The 26,494-nt window shown below is 33.6% G+C and overlaps 3 protein-coding genes across 9 annotated transcripts; 1 reads left to right on the top strand and 2 right to left on the bottom strand.

The window, feature by feature from the left end:
• Positions 1-6,888: 6,888 nt before the first annotated feature.
• Positions 6,889-11,935, bottom strand: Arfip (ADP ribosylation factor interacting protein arfaptin). 7 transcript variants are annotated; one of them, XM_040708664.2, is made up of 7 exons: positions 11,731-11,935; positions 11,510-11,646; positions 11,325-11,430; positions 11,091-11,222; positions 10,352-10,638; positions 9,904-10,290; positions 6,889-8,295 (listed from the first exon to the last, which is right to left on the bottom strand). In XM_040708664.2, exons 2-7 carry the CDS (start codon positions 11,540-11,542, stop codon positions 8,143-8,145), a joined length of 1,098 nt encoding a protein of 365 aa, XP_040564598.1. In that variant the 5' UTR covers positions 11,543-11,646; positions 11,731-11,935; the 3' UTR covers positions 6,889-8,142. The 7 variants fall into 7 exon arrangements, with proteins under 7 accessions (XP_040564598.1, XP_040564600.1, XP_040564601.1 ...); XM_040708666.2 differs by having other exon boundaries at positions 11,716-11,751; XM_040708667.2 differs by lacking the exon at positions 11,731-11,935 and having other exon boundaries at positions 6,889-7,018; positions 8,136-8,295; positions 11,510-11,728.
• Positions 11,936-12,570: 635 nt separating this feature from the next.
• Positions 12,571-15,227, top strand: LOC121114636 (uncharacterized). Its single transcript, XM_040708663.2, has 2 exons — positions 12,571-12,994; positions 13,064-15,227. The coding sequence occupies exons 1-2, from the start codon at positions 12,748-12,750 to the stop codon at positions 14,632-14,634; spliced, it is 1,818 nt and encodes a 605-aa protein (XP_040564597.1). The 5' UTR covers positions 12,571-12,747; the 3' UTR covers positions 14,635-15,227.
• Positions 15,228-23,078: 7,851 nt separating this feature from the next.
• Positions 23,079-23,991, bottom strand: LOC121114635 (uncharacterized). The gene is made up of 3 exons (XM_040708662.2): positions 23,860-23,991; positions 23,445-23,785; positions 23,079-23,388 (listed from the first exon to the last, which is right to left on the bottom strand). The coding sequence occupies exons 2-3, from the start codon at positions 23,775-23,777 to the stop codon at positions 23,164-23,166; spliced, it is 558 nt and encodes a 185-aa protein (XP_040564596.1). The 5' UTR covers positions 23,778-23,785; positions 23,860-23,991; the 3' UTR covers positions 23,079-23,163.
• Between the last annotated feature and the right edge of the window lie 2,503 nt (positions 23,992-26,494).

Here is a 26,494-nt window from a genome sequence, read left to right as displayed (position 1 = left end):
ATTTCAAGGAGTCCTCAAAATAAAAACTGTTCGAATGCAGTGGAATAAAGATTTGCAATTAGTACATTGTAAAGACATTGATTAATTAATTATCTTATACTCGTTCGAAGGAGAGGGATTTTGAAACTTCTTGTTACTTGTTTCGAACAATCGCAAAGTTTGCAAAAAGTTCTCACACAATTCTAAGTCGAGTCTTTAGTCTTGTTCACAAGCCCAAGTGATATTCAACACTGGAAAATTTTCCTCCGAGTCCTCAAATTTCATTTGAATTCATTTCAAGGGCATAATTATTATATTTATATTAGTTTTTTTTCTCATGAAAGATAATTGAATGCAGTGTTTCTTACACTTTTTACTTGTACTATCCAATTTAAGAATATCAATAAAGCCATTCCCACTGATTAACTTATAATTAGGGATTAGACTTTGTAAAGGAGGAGGGGGGAGCGAGACTTATTGTATTAGTGAATTGAGACCTCCCACCTCCTCAATAACATGTTGCTGTTATATGATTTTGGGAGGATAAAAAATAATTACCCCTATAAAAAGGAGAACGTTCTACATTTAAAGTTAGCATTAGTACAGGAAAAATATCATAATTAGATTTAAATACATATACTAGTAGGTGCATAAATACACGGACTAATTTTTAAACGCTTATAGTTCGAGGTTCCGTCACCGGAAATAAAAAATTCCACCACAAGTAACTCGGTAAATCTTTTGGCTTTGTTTTTGTTTTTCTTAATCGCATCAAACAAAGTCGTTTACGATGAATGACGAGGCACAACGTCATATGGTTGCCACTCTCCTCCGTGCTGGTAGGTCTGTCAAGGAGATAATCAAGGACACTGGACTATCCAGGACTACTGTGTTCAAGGTCCAGAAGCTTGTCAAGGACGTAAAAGATCTGAAGGAGGGTGTTCGGACCAGCAGACCACAGAAAATCAATGTGGATGAGGTGAAGGAGGCCTTCACAAAAACATCTGGCCACCTCAACCACCTGATTTGAATCCCCTTGACTACAGTGTGTGGTGGTAAATTGAGAAGAAGGCCTGTGCTACCCGCCACCCGAATTTGGACTCATTGAAGGCCAGCGTCATTGAGCAATGGGCAGCCATGAAAGACCATTACATATTCAATGTGTGCAAGGCCTTCTGCGGGAGCTTGGAGGGTGTCATAGGAGCTGATAGCGGTTATATTAAGTAATTATATTAAATTTTATACCAGGATAAATTCTCTATTATATCATTCTCAAAAAAAATACGTCATACGAATTTTATTACACATTTAATTATTTGCCACAAATAGTCTGCGTATTTATGCAACTACCGGTATATTTATTTTTTAATGTTTTTTTAAAAACAGTTTACACCAAGGATAGGCGAGAGTTCTTCTTTCAGAGGGAGATAAACACTATGACGATCTAAAGGACTCAAATCCTCTATGAGGATCTATTAAAACAGCGTTTCCCAAAGTGGGCGATACCACCTCCCTTGGGACGGTGCTTTGATGTAGATGGACATTGAAGCGAAAAGGGGCGATTGGGGGGGGGGAAGGGAGCAGTAGACCAAAAAATCTGTGATTACATATTATTACATAAAACAAACAAATTGATCTACAAAATTTAAAAAATGTGATTACAAGGTAGCCGCAACGAATATATTGAATATTTTCCGGTTAAAAGGATAGAAGTGCGTTATATTGAGATCGTATTATTGTACATCATTATTGGTGCCTTTATATTTTACCCTATACTCAGTATACATGACTTTCTAATGAAACATAGAACAAATATTTATACTTTAGTTAAAAACGTCGGATTACAAAAAAGTAAGATCTATAAACTAAAACACAAATTGTGTACCCTAAAACTTCAAGCAAATACTTACAGAAACCTCCAGTAATTATAAAACTGTATTAAGATATTTTTTGCATAAAGAATCCTTTATTTCTTTATCTATTTAAACCAAAAGTGTTCTGAGAGTTATGAAACCTATTTTTCTGCTCCTTCCAGAAAAGTTCAAGGCACGAAAAACTATTGGAAATATGTTTTTAATCAGTTCACAACAATCCACTAACGTTTACCGTGCTTTCTACAATATATCCTTGCTGATTGCTAGATCTGGTAAGGCTTGCACGATTGTGTAGTAAGAAAGATTAAGCACACAGTTGGTCATAAGTCCCCAAACCAAATTATGAAGTTAATACTTTTCACTTATGACTCAGTTCAAGGAAGAATAGATTAAATGCCTGAACACATGGAAGATAAATTATGAAGCATTCTTATTTCATAATTTTACTCAGAAATGACTTGCTTCTAGCTTTTGTTTGTTTTCGCCAAAGAGGAAACGTTGGCTTAAGAAATGATATTTATAAGAAATCTTTTAATAAATACTAAAACAGAGTTGGTATTTGATGCAATTGATATTTTTTTCCAAGAGAAAAGCATCCCACTTGCTCCATCAGTTTCTTGAAAAGCCGTATTTCAAACTTGTACTTGATGTGCTTTGAGCAATCCACTGGCAGTATCTGGTAGAATAAAATCTTAGCGGTCGACTTCACAAATCAATTAATACTTTTATCAAAGTACTAAATAAGATCCAGGCACATTCCCTCAATTCCAGGCTGTTTCGACAGTTTGGCATTGATAACGATGAAGAGTTTTAACGTGTATTCCTACACACAGAAGTTACATGGTTATCAAAAGGAAAACTTTTTATTCTCTTTTATCTCTAAAACTGGGCTTTGTAATTAAATAAAAAACATAATAATTGGACAATTAGCAATTTGGGGGATCATGAAAGTAAATCGAAGGTCACATTATGTGGAAGAGACTATCCGTGGACTAAGAGATGAGGCTGCAGTAGATCACATCTAATTAAGTCAAGCACTAGAACTTTTTCTAGTATCTACAATGAACCATTACAGTATAATTACAGGATGAATGTAATTGGGATCATGATGAAGAATTTCTATGTCATCAAATCCAATAATGACGTCTCACAGAAAATGAATATAAACATACATAAATAGAAACATACATTAAAAACTCTATTGATTCTCTAACCCTACGTGGAAACTTAGTCGAGGAATTATGATTTATGATCAATTGAGTCAAGGAAGTCTATAGCTAAGAGGAAGGGACATGTTCATTATTCGTTTTTTCCTTTCAATCCCAATGGAGGTGAAAGATTGGAGTGCTATTAATGCGTGTAGTATGTTTTATACATAAAGGAGGGAGTGAATATATCAGTAGAACACTAAATGTTTTTTGGTTTTATTGATTCTTCAGATCACTGAATGGAATCAATAGGGGAAAAATGAAAAGCTCACAAAGATGACTGGAACAGCATTGGTTCGCACCGTTAAAGGACTGATTAACCTTTGTCATTTTTTATTTGATGTTTGTGACCTGGGTTATATATTACTTGGTAAAATAAACTCTGATCCTGAGGAAAAAAGGTTTGGATTGTACAGACAGCTAAATGGTGCCTATTTCTATTCGTTTCCATTCGTCAATTCTTCGAGTCAGGAGGGGGGGGGGACTACGGTTAAAATCTATCATAAGATTTCACAATATGGAAGTAAAAGAAAAAAAATTAATGCAAGACAAAGTGTGAAGGATTTAAATAATGTTAATCAAATCATTGAAAAAGAAAAGTCACTCCTAATGGCGTGCATCCCTTCGTAGGAAGATGATGATTTCTTACATTTTTATGATTTAGAAGAAATGGAGAACTTTATTTTTTACTGTGGAGGGAATATTTATATTTTAAAACAAGATAAGGTATTGAGTTCGCTGAAGAAATAGATTATTTTAATTATTTTACAGATTTAAAAGATAGAGGAGGACTGATTTATCTATCAGCAGGGGAGGATTAAGGTAGTCATGGGCCTCCACGCTATTTTTTCTCTGGATCATGTATGCATCATGTTTTCCCAGAAAAAAGTAATTTAACACTCATTTACTATAACAGCCTTTATTTGTAACAAAAATACTACAAAAAGCTATTTAAAGTACATCATCAAGCTTAACTAACATTAAGTTTTTTGAACCAAGAAACATCTGCTGCTGCAGCAGAGCAGACCAAATTGCACAAATCAAGCAGTGGGGCAGAGTAATACAATTTCAAGAAAAAACATAACACAGCAGCAGAAAACCTGTGTATGTAGCAGCAATGTAACAGAACTGCAGCCCAGTTAATACAAACAACTTATTCCCCCAGGGATATCTTTCTTGTTTTCCTGGATGAGAAGTCTTTGATGAGGCTAGTAAATCCAGTTTTCTAAAAATATCACTCTCAATGTTCATCAAAGACAGGTGATTGAGTATGTTTTGGCCCATTGTAGATCTCAGTTTATTCTTCACAAGTCCAAATTTTGAAAATGAACGCTCCCCAGTGACATTGGTAACAGGTAAAGTCAAAAAGAGTCTCAGTGATATATCAACACTCGGAAACACTGACTGTAGTCTCCGTCCTCTTACATGACTCAGCAGTTACTTAGCTGAGGGGTCATCCTGCCCCTTAATCAATTCTCTCAACTGTCCAATTTCATGCCCAAAATCTTCTTCTAGATCACCTGAATGTTTCCTCTGGAGATCAGCTGCTCCTCAACAGAGGTATTGTGTGGAGATAGATGGAATGTTGTTCAGAAATCCAAATTTGTGCTAGACGTGTGTCTAAAAGTGATACCTCCGATCCATTCTAGCAAAGGGACGATTTATGGCAGCAATGAACACTGTCGCTCTGAACCTGTCACGACCCGACTTCTCACAGCCCGGTTCAGTTGCTTGTTTTTTTTTCTTCTTGTGTATCTCTGTGTGTTCCTGTGTATTGCTTGGACACTGTCGGAGATATGGTTTTCGCTTCGCTCTCAAATTTGTCAAAATTATCGCGTAGATTGGACACATAATCCCTCAACGAGCTGATCAAGATGACAGCATTAAATAAATTCAGTTCCACAGTTTGTAGTGCAGTACTAGTGTTATGGAAACGTTGCAGTAATATGTTCCACATATTGCACAGGAATGCATTCTCTATCTTTTCCATTTTACTGTAGAGTGGCCTTGCTTCATATCGAGTTATAAGATTTTTGCTGGAGTCATCACTTAACATCAGCAAGGACTCTTGGATCCTCACATAGTTCTGGTTCAGTGCTTTTTTCACTTGTGCGTGAGCTGACCATCTCGGATCAGACATACTTTTTAAAGTTTCTAGTATCATTGGGATGTAAACCCGCTGTAATAACCTACCAACAGGAAATAGATTTGGAGGAAAAATTAAAAAGTGTCTGTATGAAGTTAAAAAATTCCTCCGTCTCAAGGCAGCAGTTAACACTCTTAACCCCGACTAAATTAAGTGTGTGCAGCGCACGGTACCCATTCAGCCAAAGGGTTAATCTGTTTAATACGTGACTGAAGGCAACTGTAAGTACCAGACATATTGGCGGGATGATCGTAGCAAGACCCATGCCCTGCAAAACACCAAGTACAGACCGGCAGAATTACTCTTCTGAGTGACTTTGAATAGGCAGAAACTAAACAAAACGCTCCTCAATCCTGCCATCGGGTGACACATATCTCATAATGAATGTCAGCTGATCTATGTGGGTCATATTTGTCGTGGAATCGACACTTATTGAAAAGTACTTTGCCACTTTTATTTGCCTGATTATCTCTGCACGGACCTGCTCCCCCATCAGCTCAATAAACTCCAAACATGTTATTGAAGAAAAATAGGAAGGTGTTCCCTTACCAACATTGCTCATGGATCAAACTCAGCAATGATTTCCAGAACTCCCATGAAATTCCCGTTATCAGCTTGTCCAAAAATTTCACTGCATTTACTTAATGGTAGTCCTCGCTCCAGCATCAACACAGCGTGTAACATTGGCTACCAATGCCTTTTTTGTGGATCTTCGATCCTTCATGTTCAGCGAGGTGCGCGGTTGCGTTCTTCCAGTTGTCAAAGCTGACTGAAAATTACTGTCACTGAATAATTTGCATGCGAAACAAAATACAGATTCTTTTGAGGGAGAATACAGCAACCATTCTCTTTCCCCACTTTCGCTATTAGGCAGTTTTTTTGTAAACAAAGCTTTAGAAAAGTATCTTTTTTGGTGCTTGTGGTGTCTTTCAGATGCAGCCACATCTACAGTCTGAAATCCAATAAAGTATAATCTCTCAACTTTGGAGCCCAAATCATACATCGAGTGCAAGTCCCTACCTTGTCGCGGGTGATATATCGGATCAAAATCGGAAAACCGATGTATCTGCGAAACATCTTAGAAATTTGGATATTTTCTCCGATTATATTAGGAAAAATAACATAGAAATGCTTGATAAATAAATGCATCCGTTATGACTTATGTACTTTTTAAAAAGATTGCAGCATAAAAAATGACTCTCTGTTCATTAGATTAGGTAAAAATCCAAGATAAGATTTATTCATCACATTAACTTGTCAAGTTGTTCTTCAATTAAAATCGATGTTATTTTTTAAACGTTCATCTCGCTAACATTACAGCGTCAGGATCAATTTGGTGTATCCGTAAGGTATAACTAAAAAAAATTGTCTCTCAAGAGTGATCTTTTTTAATCAAGTAAATTGTAAAGTAATAAGGACTAAAAAAAGATGATTGAGGAATTCGTTCATTTATTATTAGAGGGTATAATAACCGCCTTCTCACTGAAATGCAGCTAATAAATATTTAGATTTAATTTTTTTAAGAAGATTGTATCCCTTGGCAAGCGAAACAAGCCACAATAAATTATTTTATGAATACGGATGCACCTAATCATTTTTAAAATATGGGATCGGAAAATATTTTGACATCAGTCGATGTCTAGTTCATTTCTTAATACATAACAATTAAAACTCAATATGGTTAATGTCTATAAACGGATACAACGCTTTTTATAGGTTTTATTATAAGAGATTCTTTGGATCATTTCCAAATTTTCACAAATAAATATCAATCCGTTTCATATAAAGTAAGTGTGTGACTAGTTACATAACTTTAACAAAACAATAATAATAAAAGATAATAATAATTATAATTAATAATAGTATAGAATGAGGAAAAAGATTATTATCATCATTTGAAAGGAATATCCCTCCCTTAGAATAAAGATGTCCTAAAATATAAGGTTTTGCTCTGAAAGATGTGTTAAAATTAAAATAAATAAAAAAGTTGCAAGAATGAACATTATTACATTGGTAAAAGCTCCAAATAGATAGAGTAATGAAAATAGGGCCGCTACCAAGATAATTGTAGAAAAAGACAAAAAACCATTTTGAGGAAAATTTTGACAAACAACATTTTTTAGAAAGTACAAAATTTTGAATATAGAATATTGTTAATTTCATATGTGTGATAATTTCTTTTGAAAGAAATTTAAGAATATTTTAGTCGGGGATTGGAACCTGACTTTGTCAGGCTCCTGAATGAAGAAAATAATCTTCAGTATAATCTGAACATGAACAGAGTATTAAGCATAACTCAATTTTTGAAATTTCATCAGATAGGTAATTTTTAAACTAAAGCAGCAGTCTGTAAGTATCTTCTATATGGACACTGTAGAATTATAAGGGCGTGTTGGAAACAACAAAGGACTCTTTTGGTAAACAAATAAAATAAAAAATAAGATGATACGTCAATTATGTGATGTACTTTATGCACATGACATAATCACGTTAAAGAAACATAAGAAAATATATATGTATGTGTTAACAAATTGCCCATCAAAAGCTATGTTAAATGCAATATACAGATAAATATTTAAGTACATAAAAATAAAATCCCAAAATAAAGAAATGAGATAAACATTGAAGAAAAAAAAAAGATTCAAATTGACTAATAATACCACAATTGATATAAAATGAAGTGAAATGGCATCATAATGATAATAATTAACGATGAACATATTCGTCCATTTGTGGGGATGGGTGGGACTAGATGGTGATTCGATTGTTATTTCAATCAAAAACTGTTCTCTGTCTAAATAATGAATTCATTTAAAAAGAGATACACTTGTAGTAAAAGCGTTTGTCAGGGTTAAGAAATAAAATAAAACAAGAACAAATATAAGTAAAAATAATAATAATCTCTTGCGCTTTTCTTTTTCAAACAACGTATTAATTATTTTTCCATCCAAGAAGGAGATGTGATCTCAGGTCCTTTAGCTTTTATAGAGAATTGCTTAAGAGTTGCTTCTAGAGCATTTTGATTTCCCGTGAAGTAGGCAGTGATCGCGTTGTGAAAGAGAGTCAACTGTTTATGCATCACTTTGACCTGAAAATAATGAGAGGAAAAGATTGATTAATGATTATATTAAAATCTTAGTTTCAGGATCAATAAAATAAATTGAAAGAGAGATTCAAATCTCTTCATCCAAGTATTAACAAAGACTTGTTAAAAAGAATATAGGACTACAATTCCTTTACTAAAATAAAACTGAGCTTCTTAAACGAAGAAATGAGGCAATAAAGGAGCAACTCCAGCGGAAACGCGATTCTGTTTAGAAAACATTGGAAACAATCTTTGTTGGAATGAGGGAGGCTATAAATTAAAAAAAGTTTGAGAAGGATTTAAATAAGGGCAGAATTAATGACTAATCTAAACAATAGTTCTAATCTATTACAAAAAAAAAATAAAAAAAATGACTGTCTATTTTTTATAAAAAAAAATCAATTCGTCTATTCTAAAAAACAAGGTTAGTCGGTTAAATTTTGTGTCTTCTAAAAAAATGTTACTGTAAAAAGTTTTTGCCAGATTTGGCATTAATAAAAATAAAAAAAACCTCTGTCAAAAAACAATTCTAGGAGCGCCTTTGAATCGGAAAGTGGAGGAATGGACAAAATGACATTTTAAATATTGTAAATGACGACACAGGTACGTCGTTTGAACAATACATTTATAATGTTCAATATATTACCGGGAATAAAACTAATTATGATAGACTTTTTTAAATGTTTTCTTTAAAGGCTTGGCAAATTGCAATTCCAAAGTTCCTTCAATAATTATAACTATTCCGCACTTTTTTTTTTCAGCATTCAAAAACAATGTTTTCAAATATCTTTACACAGAGTCGAGATGTCAAACAAAGTATGCAATCAAATCTCAGGCATGCTGCGCGCCCATCCCAAAATGTGCCAAATTTGTACGGAATTAAACGTATTCCAGCCAAATGTACATTCATCGAATAAAACATGTCTTATGAGAGAAGAGGATCTTACTTCTGTAAATACTCCTAAAATCATCCAAAAAAAAATTAGTATTTGAATTCTTTTTATTGGGCGAAGCACTTTTAGCAATATCCTATCCTGACCTCAACCCCCCTCATTACAACATATGGGCGCATATTGAGGCCATGGTCTGTACTAAACGTGTATCAAATTGAAGTGTATTATGTCAGGCTATGTTATACCAGTCGTCACTTCAAGCCCGGTTGAAGCGGTGTTATTGAGGCCAAAGCGATTTCATAAATCACATTGTAGTATAAAATATGAGCTTTATATTATTTGTACGATATGTAAAAATATCAAGTGTCTAGTAATGAATGCTTAAGAGATAATTACAAAGTATGGCATAATTAAATTTACACCCAGTATATATATACATCAATAACATCTTAGTATTTAACATTTGCATATATATATGTATCCCTAAAATATGGAAACAAAACTTGATAATACTAATTACCAGACAACTTTTTACGCTCATCATTTGGAGTCCTACATTTACGTGTGTACATGAATGTGTATATAGATTACAATTCCCCCCTTCTCCACTAGAAGGGAATTGGTGTTCTTAATATTAATTTGCATTTAGAATAGGGAGATGTAATTGAAATAGTAAATCAAAATAAAAACAATAAACCAATAAAATCCTGCAACTTACTCTATTCTCATTCAGAAATTTAAGTTTGATTTGAACATCAGATCTCAATTTCTCAAAGTCAACACGCGCTTTATTAAAAATACCCTCCATTTCAATCAGTTTAACAGCATTTGATTCCGTTTTTGGAGCAGATGAAAAAAACTCAAGGTCTGATCTGTAGGCATCATATTCGATCCTAGCGGATTCGTAATGCTTCACTGTGGTGATTGTGTCTTCCATAGTCTTATTACAAAGTGTATTCACGGAGGAAACGAAGAAGTTCAATGCCGATAATAAGGCTTCGCCATTTTTACGGAGTTTTTTCTGGGTATCTGCATTCTGTTTAAACTCTTTTTGAAGTTCAGGTGAACGATTCGATAGGTCATTAAAGCATTCGCCCAAGGAGCTCTGAAAATAGTATATTATACATATAAACCGTACCATTGAATCTCAGAAGAATAGCCCTTACCTGAGTTTGAACAACATTGCCAAAATGACTCGACAATGCTCTGGCAAGCCTCAGTATATTACCGTATTTACGTTGAGTGTCTCGAAGAGCTTCAATTTGACCCTCCATTTCGGAATCAATGGTTCGTGAGCTCTTACCCAATTTCTCATAGATTGTTTGTCGAGAGCATTTATATGTAGAGATGGTCCAATTCTTTAAGTACTCTAAGCGGTTGGAACCTCTGGTAGGAGTACCGTTGGCACTCAATGAGCAGGGACTCGGTGAGTTGAGCGGTATATTTGTCGTCGCTGAAAAAAAAGAATGATATATGTATACTGATATCATGGACTTTGCAATGAAAATTCAAAAGGTTTAAGTAATCATGCAAATAGTGCGATTTATTAGGTTAAGTATTATATATTAGTATTTAGTAAATGCGTGTGTGTCATTAAGACAAAGTGAGGTAATTAATAAATAGAACAAATGTTAGTTCTGATTATGAAATATATAATAAGAGTTGGGGATTCAGAAATAAAAAAAGAAACCTTTAGTGTCTAAACCAGTGGTTATGTGTTGATGCATGAGTAATATATGTATTTAATTATCAACTATTCACTATGATATGCTATAGGTAGGTATATCTGTGATCTATGACACCAAAATCTGATGATGGATGTACCCAAAGAATCTTAGTACCAACATCAAGAAAAGGAATTGGCATATCATGTATTTAGGATGGATTATGAGGGTCAAAACGCACCTGCGGCAATGTCTCCAGCGGCCGATTTTAACACGGTGGTACATCCAATAGACATTCCACCGCTCCAACTTGTGGATGAACCGCAAGAGTCGGAATTATTAAGAAAAGTCACGGCTATGCCTTTTTCGTCCCCTATATAATTTGTAATATAATATACATTATATTATTATGTTAAAAAATCAAGTGGAAAGAAATTAAATGAAGAATGAGTGAGTGAGGGAAAAACTGGGATACCTGGAGGCACAACCGGTAGTGAATTTGGAGGTGTAGCACGACGCCCAGAATTCACTGAGCTGGACAAGGGATTGATTTCCTCGCAATCCTCATCCTTCAATATCTCCTATAAATAAAAAAATAAATAAAAATGCTCAATGGATTAATATTTCAATATTATTATTATTATAGTTTAAAAAATGAACCTGAATAGGATTGGAAGCGCTCATATTCGCCATGACGGGGCCCGAAATGATGAAAAGGTAAGAATATCAGGATACAAGAGACGACTACACGGAACTTGAGCAATGATTATAGAGATACTTTACCAATGATGATGGACCTGTATATTAATTAAAATAAATATAGTCATAGATATGGAAATAAGTATCTTGTGATGACGACAACAAACCCTTCAGCAGCTCACCGAATCATTGAAATACACTCTATTAATTCGAGCTGCTGCCAAAACATAATAATTTATACATTAGAACATAAATTCTGAGCTTCTTTCTTCTTCTTTCTCTCTCTCTCTCTCTCCCTCTCCTTTTTATTATTGTTATTATAACACAATTGACAGCTTCTGCTGAGGATGAGGGAAAAATTGACAGTTCTTCAACAGCTTCTTATATATATTCGATATTTTATTCACTGGCGTTCTCTAGTAGTCTGTATAGTAATCCTTTCACACCTCCACCACTCATTTGGCTTTCCATTTTCTACTACTCCTATCGACTGCACATTGTTATAGCAATAATTATATTAAACTCATCATATTATGGACAAGTGTTATTACATTTTTTATTCGTCAAAAAGTAGAGTCCGTCCAAAAGACAATATATATAATAAAAATCCAACTCATAAGTTGGTTACTTATTTTTTTCATGCAATGAATCTGACAAGACTACTGAATACGTCATATTAATTACATTGATGAAATTGAGGTCAATCATTTGATGCTAATTAAGTCATGCTCATATAGTAGAAATGATCAAATATTGATGGATTCGAGTAGGTATAGACAACGGCATTATAAGTACTACTATAGGGAGGCCTCCCCAAAATAATTATTCCTATAATATATCAAACTATACTACTCCAATTAGAATATTAATGTATGATCATAAATTAATTATCTCATTGGGAAGCGTCTTTAAAACCTAGAGTATATATACATATGCATTAATGTTTGTTGTATAAATTATATGAGACCCAATCTTATTCTTGTCACGGTTAATTGATCAATTCATAAGTGCTCCGTGATCATTCTAAAAATACAGAATTAATAGTTAAATGTATAATTGAGAGTCGCATATCTGCTACCGATGAAACGGCCTCCTTTTATTATTCTTCAAAATGTCAACACTCATCAGCATAACAACATCACAACACATAACAAACTCAAAGCAGAATAGCTTAACTTCATTGCATTAGACATTTGTGGATGATGGACTCGTCATTCCTCCCTCGGGATGTTCAGCAAAGTCTACAGTGTGGAAAAAATGCTCAGGGAGAAGGAAATACTTTGAAGGCTATTCGATTCTATCAAAAAGGACTTATCTCCCTTTTAAAGTGGAAAAATAGCCAAAATTGTTCTTCTGATATCAGTCACTCTACGGAAATCAAAAGACAATCTCAAGCCTTCATTCAGTCTCTTAATGATTGCATCCTTGACCATGCGTCTCTCTTGGGTAAATAGGGCTATTTTATATGTAATTACTATATTATAATTAATTATATCCGCTTAATTTAATTAATAGGTAATGCCGATGGTAATGACAAATCCTCCTCCCAAGACCTTATCTCTCTGTCCCAAACCCAAGATTGCTTTCCTTGTGGAGATCATTGTAATCAAATCTTTAAAAATCAATTACATCGTGCAAATCATCTCATTCGTGTTCAAAAGACAATCGATGCTCTCAGATTAACTCAACAAATTCCTTCTGAAAAGAAATCTCATTCTCCATTAGAGAGAGAACAACGTTCTTTTATTCGAAAAAAACCACTCAAAATCAAGACCCCTCTTTGTAACATGTCTCATGAGCACATCTTTTTCTCAGAAACATTTAAAACGATAGAAGCTGCACATCAGTTTATGATAGACTCTGGACTAAGAACACTCTATCGTACTCGAAGCTCTAATTCGGTTGGAGCAATCTATGTTTGCAAGCATAGTAACAAGGACTATGAGTGTAAAAAGAAGAAAAAAGACAAAGACTGTAGTGTTTCCATAAAAATATCCACCAAGTTAATATCTCGCTCCCAGGGTGATCGTTTCTTTATCGTTAATGGCTGCCTCAATCATGATCATGATATTAAAGACTCACGACTTAGTCCTTCTATCTTAAAGCTAATGAACTGCAAAGTGGTATCACCTTCAAGAGTAAGTCCAGTTGAAACAAATAATGATGAAAGTGCTATTGAGTCAATTTATGTGGATGATTCACGGGGATTAGAACATAACAATCATGTGATTGTAGAGTATGAAAGCGATGAAGGGGGTAAGCGTACAGAGATTTATGTGCCTTTTATTTCAAATGAAATTGAGGGAGATAACATTATGTCAGAGGCTCCTCATTATGTCCAAGAAATTACCCTAGAAGAAAGTAGTATAAAGGAACATTCTCTCCTTAAAAATAGTCCTCAAGAAGAGACACTCATAGGAAATGAATGGGTCAATCAAGTGTTACCCTGCAATCAGTGTTCCAAAGTGTTTTTTAATGAGTCTTCCCTACTGGATCACAAATGTTTCAATTCAAGTAATGACAAAGAACTTTTTTGCCTTATAGAAGAAGGGCAAAATAACCATATTCATCAGTTCATTGATCGGAGCTTTGATTCCATGGACGCTGCTCTAGAATACCTGAAATCCCAAGAGCTCCATGCTTACTTCCTAGAACAATTTAAAAGAAAAGACTTTATCGTATATCAGTGCTCCAAGGGAGTACATCCGGATCGAACCTCCCTCAAAAACAATGAATGCCCAGCAACTTTTACCATTAAAGCATCACCCTCCTCCAAATATGTTCTTCAAGGATGTTTAACTCACAACCATGAAACTCAGCCACAACTCCTTAAATATCTAACCAAGTCCTTTAAAAGAAATCACTATGGAAGCCATTCCCTTTCCTTTACAAATGAAATTGAAGAATTTGATGATAAGAAAGAATATGCTACCAATCTACTCATTGGAACTATTCAGTATATTAAAGGCCTTAAATATTCCACATCTGAGGATAAAACTGTAAATGCTATTATAAAAGGAACTGCTAATGCTGTCAACCCCCGCTTGATCCTTGGAGATCTCATCAAAAAGAAAAAAGAGAGTTGAAGATGATCATTGAGAAGGCATCCCTCTTAATTAACATCATTTAGACAGTTACAATATTCTAAATATTTCAATAAACTTTTAGTTTCAAGTTTAAAATATTATTGATTCCATTTGACCGTCCCATAATTGTGTTTATCGTCAATTGAAACTCTCTACCAGGACATTCATTTTCTCATCTTATACATCAAGTTAATGCCCTTTCAATGTAGATTTCAAATAGTACGATTGACGTAAAATAGCAAATTGTGTACCACCTCTAATACATAAAAGTTCAAGTAAAAAACGGGTTGTAATTCGAATCACAATAGACATTGAAAAAGTCGGTATTGGCTTACAAATAATATGTGTCACCTTAGATTTGGGGCTCAACTATAGCTAAAAATATGTTTTCTGTAAATGTTGATATAAAAAAATTCAGACATATTTATGTACATATAAAATGCTCCGTAGTTTAAATAAATTGTCCTATAACTTTAAAAAACCTCAAAGGTTAATCATAAAAAGTATTATGTATTACTATGAGTTTTTACAGTTATCTATCGTCTTTAGCTCCTTAAATGAATTTCGGAATACAAATATATCCATTAATTATAGATGTGGATATTTATTTCTTCAAAAAATGGTTGGCCTTAGCCTATTGCAACTTATATTGCTACAGTGGGCCCACACTTCCATAGGTATCAGTTATTTGGCCCCATATAATCTATTTCGAAGGGGCCTGCTTTCAAATGAATGGATTTAAGCTCAAGTGTCGACACAAATTGAAAATAAGAACTAATGATTTGTGATGAAAATTGGGTGCATTATTTAGTTGGCCCGTTTTATTAAAATTGATAGTCTGAAGAATGATTTTTTTCCCCCTTAGCAATTGTCATTATTATTTAATTCCTGAGTAGTTAACATATTTTCTAAATAGATTCAAGTATATTCAAAACATGATTGAACATTTCTTTGTGTTCATAAAAGACGGAGATTAACCCTGATGATTTGTTGTGGAATTATAATTGTAAGTCCTTGTTGGACTCAGAATATAATTAAGTATCGACATCGGAGTATTTCTTGCCAATATCCTTGATTATTCCTTCTCTCCCCCTCGTCACAGATGGGTGTAGCTTATCAAATAATACGCCATGACAGCTAAGCTGCCCTCCTCCAAAACATTATTCAAATTGTCAAGGTTGCCATGTTCATTTTAGGTTCTTTTAACATGCAATAATGCTCCCAATTTGTATATCTGGTTATTATCAGTAATTATGGTTATTAGATCCTTGATACTCTAGTTATCAGTCAGATAATAAGTTTTCTGGAATACAATTTTTATTGTTTATAAATATCATGAAATGCTGTTTTGTATCACTAATCAACTAAATAAAATACAAACATAAAAATTAAATTCATAATAAAATGTTGCCAAATTTCAAAAGAGTTCTGTGTATGGATTGGGAGTTCCAAAAAGGAACCCTATTTTTGTTGTGAACTGTAGTTTTTACATTATCTTTTTATGTTGATTTGAAAATAGATACTAAGATAGAAAATTAAGAAGTTCTATATCCAGAAAATAATGTCTTTAAAAATACCTTTTGGTTAGAATAATTAAAGATCTAAAACGTGAAGTTTTTGAAAGTCTATTTAAATGCGCTTGATCAACTCATTAATGAATTCAATGGAATATATTCGTCGAAAGTACTCAATTTTGGAAAGTAATGGAAGCATTACCACTCGATTTTTAAAAAAAATCTACATTTCATTACCTTAAGCCTTAAATGTTTGATATTATGATAAATTTACATACTAAAAGTTTGGAATATTTAAAAAAACTAATCTATATTTTAGACAACGGAAAATGATCATCGAAAAAGCTAAGCTGTTTATGCTCATATAATTGAGGGTGGTTGTTTATAATCGAAACTGTTAGTAAATTTAGAAGCTGATTGACCTGGCATTGATTGTTACCCTTCGGTGCGCCTCCTAAGCTTTTTGATCTGGCTATTGGACTGTTGCAACCCAAAGTTATAAACCAAGTGTTGTAACGAAGACCACTTGATCAATATTTGCCCAAATATAGTTGGCTGGCTCGTTTTTTTGGATTTGGTAATCTAAAAAATGAATTTTCTTTTCCTTAGCAATTGTCATTATAATTTAATTCCAGAGTAGTGAACATCTTTTCCAAAATAGAATAAATTATATTCAAAACCTAATTGAACATTCGTGTGTGATCATCAAAGACGGAGTGGAGTGTAACTGTGGTGTTTATAAACCAATAATAGGATATACTTGAGACTCTCCGGCCGAGAGGATATAATACAAGGAGTTAGGAAACCATACTCGTTATAGAAAGGAATAAGGAAGAGGTAGGAGAACAGTGTTTATTGAACAAAATCACGGTATAACGTGTAATTGAGACAGAAAAGGAATTACATGCAATAACAAGGAATAATGATGAAAATACATAAGATCACCCCCTATCAACCATCCGATGCGTTCGGAATTGATTGATGTGACGTGTTTTAATATGCCCGTTAATAATTACGCTCCATATAGTTGTTCCCATTTTCTCGATCGCAGTGCGACGGACCCACTTAGGCATACGAGAGTTATAACTCTTGCACCATACATAATAGGCTCCTTAATAGGCTGTTGAGGTATAGGTATGGAGGTATCCATCCAGACAGGTGCACATTGCTCTTGAAAATAGGAGTTGTGCATGTGAGTATCCGCACGACAGAGGAGTAGAGCGGTGAGTGAAGATGAGTTCATCCAGTGATGTTCCAGGATTCTTCTGTATGATATCTTTGACGATCATCACTACTCTTTCGGCCTTCCCTTTAGATTCGGGATGGTAGGGAGGAGAGAAGGAGACCTTCACCCCCCTTGTGACAATTTTTCCCCAAAGAGTGAGCTCCAGAATTGGGGACCATTGTCGGAATCTCTTTGTAGCTGAAATCCCCATCTAGTGAACCAGTGAAAAAGCTGAGCGAGGGTGCTTTTGGTTGAGGTGCAGGACGGGGTGGCCTCAATCCATTTTGAGCTCGCAACTATGGCTGAGAATGTCCCGTTTCCCGGCTTTCATATAATCAAAATGAAGGGGTACCAAAGGGTTTAAAGGTGGAAATGAGGTGAATTTAGAATGATGAAATAGGGTGTGTCTTTGACATGTTTTACAAACCACTACGAAGTTACTAATATCATTATCTATATTAGGCCACCATAGCTTACATCGTGCAACAGAATTCATCTTGCTTCGGAGAGAAGAGGGTATGGTTAGGAGGATTCCCTAAAATAGAAATTCATTTTTCAATGAGAATGCATGACGTTTCTTTTTGTATGAATCTTCTGTTACTTTGTACCGGTCACCCGTTCTTGCTGCTTCAATGTCAAGGCGAAGAGATGCATCCTCTTTCACAGTTGCTAGGAGCTCATTGTCGCTTGAACTAGTAGAAGATATGACCAGGTACATTAACTAATGAGTAGCGTCAGGAGTTATGTGTGGGTCAGGTCGTCTAGAGGACCCTGGGAAAGAGCAACTGAGTGTAGGTTGTGAATCATTTTGACGTGAGTGATTTTATAATCGAACTTAGAACTACTCGAACCAGAGTAGGAAGGTCTTTCTGAGGGTTAAAAATAAACTGGAGAGGCCCTTGGTCTGTTTTTATGGAGAAGGTTTGACCGAGGAGGTAGTCAATATTTAAATTATACTTTTGATATAAAATTTTCTAAAGCAAAATGAAGAGAAGTTAGGTACAAAAATAAATATAACTTAAAGATCTAAAATTTTATTTAAAATTAAAAATATATATATAGAATAATTTATCCAATGTCTTAACTATTAAATATTTGATTAATTGACAAAAGTGTTTTTTTTTTCTTTTTTTCAAAATTTTCATCTTTTAATGTCTGACATCTATCCCTAAATAGTAGACCACCTAAAGAAGATACTCTCTATCAACGGTAACTAAGGACAGTAATATATCGATCAGAAGGTAGTATTCATACTTTATTAGATCTAACTGCAATTTTGCTAAATATTCCAATATCTTTGAATAACAATTATTAAATTGATAGGATTCCCTTTACCACATGCAAATAAGATCCTATTAAGTGGTTCCCAAACTTTGTGTCTTGAGACCAGTTTAAGTGTGCCCTAATATTTGTGACAACCATACATTATTACCAATAGTTTATAATAATCCAAATAATATGTTAAATTGAAATAGGTGTGTCAAGAATCTGCATTGGGAACAACAAGTTTAGGAACCACTGTCTTAGGGGGCATATATTTACAAGGTTTCGTGCACTATCACCCAGTCGAACCTGATAATTAGTTTGAGGTTGAACACAAAGTTATCAAGTTTTTGAACTTATGCTCAAAGATTTATATTCCAACATAATCTCCACACTCAAAGGACCTGGTGGTGTCTCTCAGAGAGCAGATGCCTGAGTCCTTCTTAAAGTAGCCAGCTACATGAGATCCAAACTCATCAACTGAAGACATCCACAGATATTGCATAGAAAAAAAAAGGATTGTACCTTATTTTGAGACATAACTCCAACCATCTTTTCTTACAATCTTTACAATTATTCTTTAACTCTCAAATTTTTTTAATGTTATCTAATAAGATGCAGAGACGGAAAAAGTAATATAAATTTATATAAATGATCGAAATTCCCTCGATTTTATCGCTCTTCTAAAATGGCGAGCGCGCTCCCGCTCTCGTTTGTTATTCAAAACAATGAAGGCGCTCTCGCTCAAGAATTTTGAGTGGCTCTCAATTGACCGCCACTCAATAATACTTTGTTCATTTATGTCAAACTATGTATTTTCTAAATTTGAAGGCACTTACCACTATATAGTGCACCCTGGATGGATGTAACCAGAAAAGACAAAAAGATTTCTTTAATTCCCGCCGAATAATATGACTGATTTGGTTCAAACTTGTGAGTAAATCATACTAATTCGAACATTAAGCCGTTAAAACTGTTCCAATTTCATATGCACCTTGTTCCTCAAGGTGCTACCTCGCTAACACAAAAATACTCAATGTATTTGGCTGTCAGCTGCCGATAACCTCCTCTGACTTAATACATCATGGCTATTTTATAATTTATTCTTTATTCTTTTATATGTTACGGACAATGTGCTAAATTTCCAATAGAGTAATCAATTTACTTTTATTTACATTGTCAAGTAAAATAATTTTGGAAAATTTGATTTTTAAACTATTCATTGGAGGCAATTTGATCATTAAGGATCCAATTTCATTGGAAGCAATTTGATAGTGGTATGCATTTTCATTGAAATTTATACTGTATTCGGACAAAATAAAACTCATTTACAATCAAAAGGTAAGTTATTACTCACCGCCAATGCTTCCCTGAGCATCAAAGACCCTTTAAAAATCACATTTTCTAAAATATTCCTAACAATAAACCAAAAAAAAAAAGAAGTTCAATATGACGCAAAAGAATGATATGATTGAAAACTCTTTCTACGTATTTTTTTAAATATTTCTAGGACTGTATATATGTTTAAACAATGGGTTACTCTTGAGTCTTTTTTATTTCTTTGTCGTTCAATACTTTGACCATGCACCAAAAACCCCACCGCCGTCTCTTCCCTGACCATCAAGGACCCTAGTGAGTCTAAATTACTCACTGGCTCAACTATTTTTCTATTATACTTAGAGGGCTCTGTTAAAGTATGGGAAACTTAAGTTGTGCTTAATGGCCCTCTGGCAGCTTCTTCACAACCGGAAGGTTCCGTTCTTTTTAAATAATATAATATATGCCAAACAGGTAGGCAATTTGGTTGAACGTTGAGAAGGCGGGAGTGGGTCTTAAGGTACTACTGAATTAAGACCCTTGTTAACAACACAGCTGCCTTTGATAGGATTTTCTGGGGAGAAAATGTATTGCTCTTATAGAAAAGAAAACATCTCTCAGTGAAGTAACAGACAGAAGGGTTTGCAAAGATGGGAGCATCACTTTGAGAAGTGTGAAGAGTTATAAGAATAGAAAAATAAAAATTCAGAATTTTTTTTGACAAACGTACTCATATCCACTCACTCAAATGTATGCTACATAAAAACTACGCCTTTAAAAGAGCTGAAACTCTAGTGAGTAACTGATAACAGATGCTAAATAGATGTGACTAAAGTAAATCCATGTCAAATCAACAAGGGCTGTGAACTAAGGTTCTCCGATTTTCTTCATTTTCAGATATTTTCTAGGGAACTATGCACTGATAACTCAGCTAAATTTAGAGTTCATTTACATCAACATATCTAGAGATATTGACGTTTTTGTTGTTAAGATCCGGTTTCCAATATTATGGTCTGACTACAACGTACGACGAAAACTAAAAGTGGCATTATTATGTCAAAGAATAGTCATAAAGAAATAAAAATAAGCATGTCTCATCAGTTTTTGATGCAGATTTCGAAAAAACCCTCACTATTACCCCTATAAAGGAAAGGAAGTTATCGATAATTACAGATTTAGGATTTATTGACCGCACCCCCTTTTGCGGCCATTATCCCAATCACTCCAAAAAAAGTTTCAGTTTTTTTAATGCAATTTGTATCTTTAAAGGCAAAAGTAACTGTCTCGTAAATATTATGAAGGAGAAATGTGTAGTTATTGCATAATTCAAGATTGAAGCTGAGACCTAAATTATGTATCTGCCATGCACTAAATTGAAAACTTGTTATAGGATATACATTTATTAAATTATTTATTTTAATGTTTATATTATGCCTAGTAAATAGCTTTTAGCTTTCACGTTGAGGCCGAAAACTTTTCAAACCACACTCGTATTATACTTGTGTATCATTGATTTGCTTTATAATATATCAATGATCAAATATTCATCAAAAATATCATTTTGATGAATACTAAACTTGAGTAAAATCTGTTTCCTCATCAAAATTTCTCGTGAAATGATCTAAATATACAAAAAATTCCACTCAGGATCAACAATAAGTGCGTCAGTGCGTAATGTTCGAATAAAAACTGTTTCCGGTCAGTCTATTTTAATTGATCTTGAACAGCGTTCCATATTTTAGAGTGTTCTATTTTCGAAAATAGTGTGGCATTATTCTTAATTTAGGCCTATCGGGCATGTGTAGTATATTATCTGCAAGGTGGGCTAACAGTATGTAGTTGTTGTAAAATTCAATTTTGAATGTTAATTTACAAATAATCTCTATAATATTATATTATAGTTGTATGTATGTCTGCTAGGAAAAACGCATAACCAGAGTATTTATTTATCTATATATTTATTTAGTTATAACTTGTTTACAAATTACCACATATCAGCTCTTGTCATTATATTATTAATTATCTCTTTGGTGTAAAATAGATGGGAGCTTCAAATGTCTCAGACTTGATTATTTTCTAAGATGTACTCAATTGTCTATGATTTTCTTTTATATATTTGATCCCCTTTTTCATCTCCTGCATAAAAATATTTCACAAATTTTTGATACAATAAAGATCACATCAATTCCAAGACCATTTTCTGTTGTTCGAAATATGTAAATTCGAGCATCACTTTTGACATATTTTCAATATTTTTCTGCAAACAAACTGGGTCTGTAGAGTATTTTTTTTTCTCACGCGCCCTTAAAATATATGCTTCTTCTTTAAGTAATATGTAATAAGGTATTTATTTGAAAAACAGAGACAGATACAGCAGGCCTTAATCATAAGATAAAAGTTGCTCAGAATTCTGACTTATTTACTTATGTTTCATTCTAGTGAGACCAGATTCCTGGCCTCTGGAGAGTAAGTTTTTTTCTGATATGTTGATTTTTTTCATAAACAAGATCGATTCCCCGTGTCTCAAACTTTTTTTAGATTCGTAAATGTACCAAAAAAAAAGAAGTTAAAAACCAAAAAAACGAATTATTTGACTAATGGAAAAATGGAGAATGTATTACGAATAAAAAAAAGGAATTAGGAAGAGGTTTAGCGAGTTTGTTTTATTATGTATCTTCCTTATGGTTGAAAGTGGAACATAATTATAATTATTATGTAGTCTATTGACTAGTTTTTACTCAATTTTGGGGTTATTTAAAGTATTAATAAAATAATTTGAAATAAAATGTATAATACATGCACGTCTTGGTAAAAATATTAAATAATTTTATCATTCAGGTAGTTGAATCATTTTATCGCAAGATGGCGTCACTCCTCATCCTTTTGGTAACAAACGAATATAAATATACAACTCAGAAAAAATTGTAAAATGAAACAACATTTGCGTCTGATACCTTCTGTTTTGCACGTTGCAGTGCAAAGAAATTCACATTTCTGATCTTTTTGGAATGACTTGAAAATGTTAGCCTAGTTACCAAAATACAAAGTTAAGATGGGGTTGACATCATGAGAAGCTCTAGCCATAAGTATCCATCCTTAATATTAAAAAAATCAGTTCAATAATCTGCTGAAGGTACATATTTTTATTAAATTAATTTAGAGAGTCCATCCTCAAACATATGAAGAAAAAAAAAATCCATGTCCATCGATTTATCGTTTCAAAATTCCCAATTTTTGAGCTTGAATGATTTGTTGTTGTTGCTGAATTTGGATTTGTTGAGCAGCAGCAAGTTGAGCCAATTGTTGTTGCTGAGAAATTTGAAGGTGGTTTTCATGAGCCCGGGTTTGGGAAGGTACAGTGTTAAGGCCAGGAGCAACAGCCTCATTGTTAATAATGGGTACAGGGAAATCGGCCGGAGACTTGACAACTTGTGCCTATACATTTGATGCATTAGGGATAAGCTAAATACTTGGGGCTAACAAATACTTACTTGTTGAAAGAAAGCAGTTTGATCGGGGAGAGTGTTCAAGACTGGAGCAACGGGCTGTCCGTTGATGATTGGAACAGGGAAGTCTGCTGGGGATTTGACGAGTTGAGCCTGTTGAAAGAAAGCGGTTTGATCTGGGACGGTGTTCAAGATAGGTGCGACGGGTTGTCCATTTACAATAGGAGTTGGAAGATCCGCAATTGGAGCAGTTGGAGAGGGTCCGCAGAAGGGATAGTTAGGACATACATTGGGATCAAGATTGGCGGGATATACTGGAACTGTTGAGCTATGGACAGTACTGAGAAGGGCGATAACAATGGAGGCAGCTAAAATCATCTTGGGGCCTAGTTATGGATAAAAAGGAAGAATAAATTGAAGGATGGTTCGTAATGAATATCTATCCATTGTTATAACATACAGTGATAGAGTCTTCCAGCCAACGAATGCTAACCAAACAATGTTTTGTTAGATGATTATTTGCTAGTTTATATATCTAGATATACCTACATATATAGAGAGAGCCATATGTACCTTCATATTCGCTCTTTTCTATAGGTTATACAAAAGAAAACAATGCCCACTCTAGGGCATTAAACACTTTATGTAGTGCCTACAATAAATGCTGACCTTGAGTTACCAGTATGGGTGTTGACCAAAAAAAAAAGAAGATTTTAACTGTTTTGAATGGGTTGAGATGTATTTAGAATGAAGGGATTTTCTTTTTACCCATTCTTGTCTTTTTCAATGCACTCAGAATGAATACATTTACAGGATACCTTTTTCCAAAAGGTAATAAAACAGGTTTTATAATTAGAAAAATTTTTTAAATTGAATTGACAACATATATTTTCATATAATGGTGGACGAATAATTGATTAAGTAATTCGTGAATGGCGTTTGGGAAAAGGTCTTAAAAATATTGGGGTTTCCAAAATAAATCGGGTTACAACTGCTTGATTTACAGACAACAATTTAGAATCTTCGTATGATAATGAATCTCATGGCAACAATTTTAGCATCGCTATCCATGGAATTATTTGTTTTCAAAGAATTGTTGTATATCTCAAATTACGAAATTCAATTGAAAAAATATTTTATTGTTTACTAGAAATTGGTGTGCAATTAACTGATTTTCATAAATCGCAACAATAAAAACTCTGAGGCTAAATTGAAATTATTTTAATTTTATAAAATATTCTGCCCAACCATTTTGTGGCAATATATATTTTCCAAAGGAAACCCACGTTCCTCACAACTCTAACATAGGATAGCAACTTACTGTATTTCCAAAAAAAAGTTTAGTATATCTCTATAGAACATTGTTCTGGGAACAATGGTAAATTACCCCAAATGGGGTAATTTAGATAATTTTTTGGGTAATGGGAGTGCTACTTTCTAGTATCTGCAGGGTTAGGGCAGGGGCTGCTAGAGCCCCCCCCCCCAAAAAAAAAAAAAAAAAAAAAAAGTTATGGATTTTTTGCTTTTTACTATAAATTTTTTTAGTCAGGATGAAAAAATTTTATGCGAATTTAGGGGTAAGAATATTTAGTGAATAGCTGTGGATTTTTCAAATATTTTTATATATTATATTATAATTATATTTAATTTGTCAATTTTTTTTTCAAAAAAAAATTGATGATTTCAAAAATATTCTTATGTGAATACTTTTGGGTTAGCTTTTCGCAGAGACTTGTAATCATTGTGTAGTATAAGTTTGACCCTACTCCAATCACAAAAATCTGGAGAATTATAGAGTCAGAGACGACTTCGGTATAGAAGTGTGTTGATCTGAACTTGATCAGGTATATAGGAGCTTCAACGCATTTAATCCAATTCGCATTGTCCATTAAATCTCAATTGGCAATCATTGGTTGAAACTCTTCTTTAAACATTTTTTATCTTTCTAATTTATTTATTGGGAGACTGTTATTGCTTTTTTTCTAGAGTTTCGAGATAACTTTTAAAATATCCTCATTGCTAAATTAATCAATTATTAATCAATCAAGACTTAATTACTGCAATTTGTGGCAATTGAAAATCATAGTTACATAGTATTGGAGCATGAATCATCATCAAATTTATTGTTTTTTTTTTTTTTTTTTTGGCAAAGTGGTCGTTCCTCAATGTATTCGTTCGGCAATGAAGTCATTTGGCAAAGTGGCTTTCGGCAACATGTCCTAGAACCACAAAAAATACTGAGGCACATGGAAATCGAGCCCCTCTCCAACGGAAATATAAATACAAGCAAAATTAAAATTTTATACAACTAAAACTCCAGAATTGTGATCACATCCTTGATAAATGTACTTAATATTCCTATATTTATAAATGTGCCCCAGACCTCTGCCTATTTATTTATTTATTTCGACCAGTGGCGATCAAAAAGCCTACAAAGTCGACTTATGTTTAATGCTTATAAAATATAAAAATTATCATTCTTTTTATATTATCAAAAGTGACATTGGAAAGGAAAAAAAACATAATAAAGTAAACTTTAAATGTAAAGAACATATATATATATATATACGTGTCACACACAAAAAAGAATTTACTAAAAAGATATATAGGTCAGTCTCACTTCTCTGGGGAAAGCAAAGATATTGTATTCCAAAGACTTGTCGATCTGTAAAAGAAACTATGCTTAAAGATGTAAATCTTTGGTTTTGCTTGGTAAATGGTAATGAGAGTTGAGAGTCTCGTTTTGCAGAAGAGATAGCCTTTATTGAGTATCCAGGTTGGGGGAGATAGGTTTATCTTTTTGTTTAAAATTTGGTGGAGCGTAATTATATCTTTAATAACACGTCTATGAGACAAAGTGATAAAGGGTACTCTTTTGATTTTGCATTCATAGATCTCATACTCACCAAATGACAGAAAAAAAGGAACAAACCTGGCTTGCACCTTTTCTAAGAACTTACTCGGGTAGTTTTTTGAAGGATTCTAGATCTCAGATCCATACATTAAAATCAGGAGTACATAAAGTTGATAAAGTTTTACCATAAACAAAGGGTATCGAGATTTGAAGCTTCTTTTAATAATTCCCAAGTTTCGAT

Source organism: Lepeophtheirus salmonis, chromosome 3 (genome assembly GCF_016086655.4).
Source record: "Lepeophtheirus salmonis chromosome 3, UVic_Lsal_1.4, whole genome shotgun sequence".
Lineage (NCBI taxonomy): Eukaryota > Metazoa > Arthropoda > Copepoda > Siphonostomatoida > Caligidae > Lepeophtheirus > Lepeophtheirus salmonis.
The sequence above is the reverse complement of the archived record's forward strand: the minus strand, read 5'-3'. Positions and strand labels throughout refer to the sequence as shown.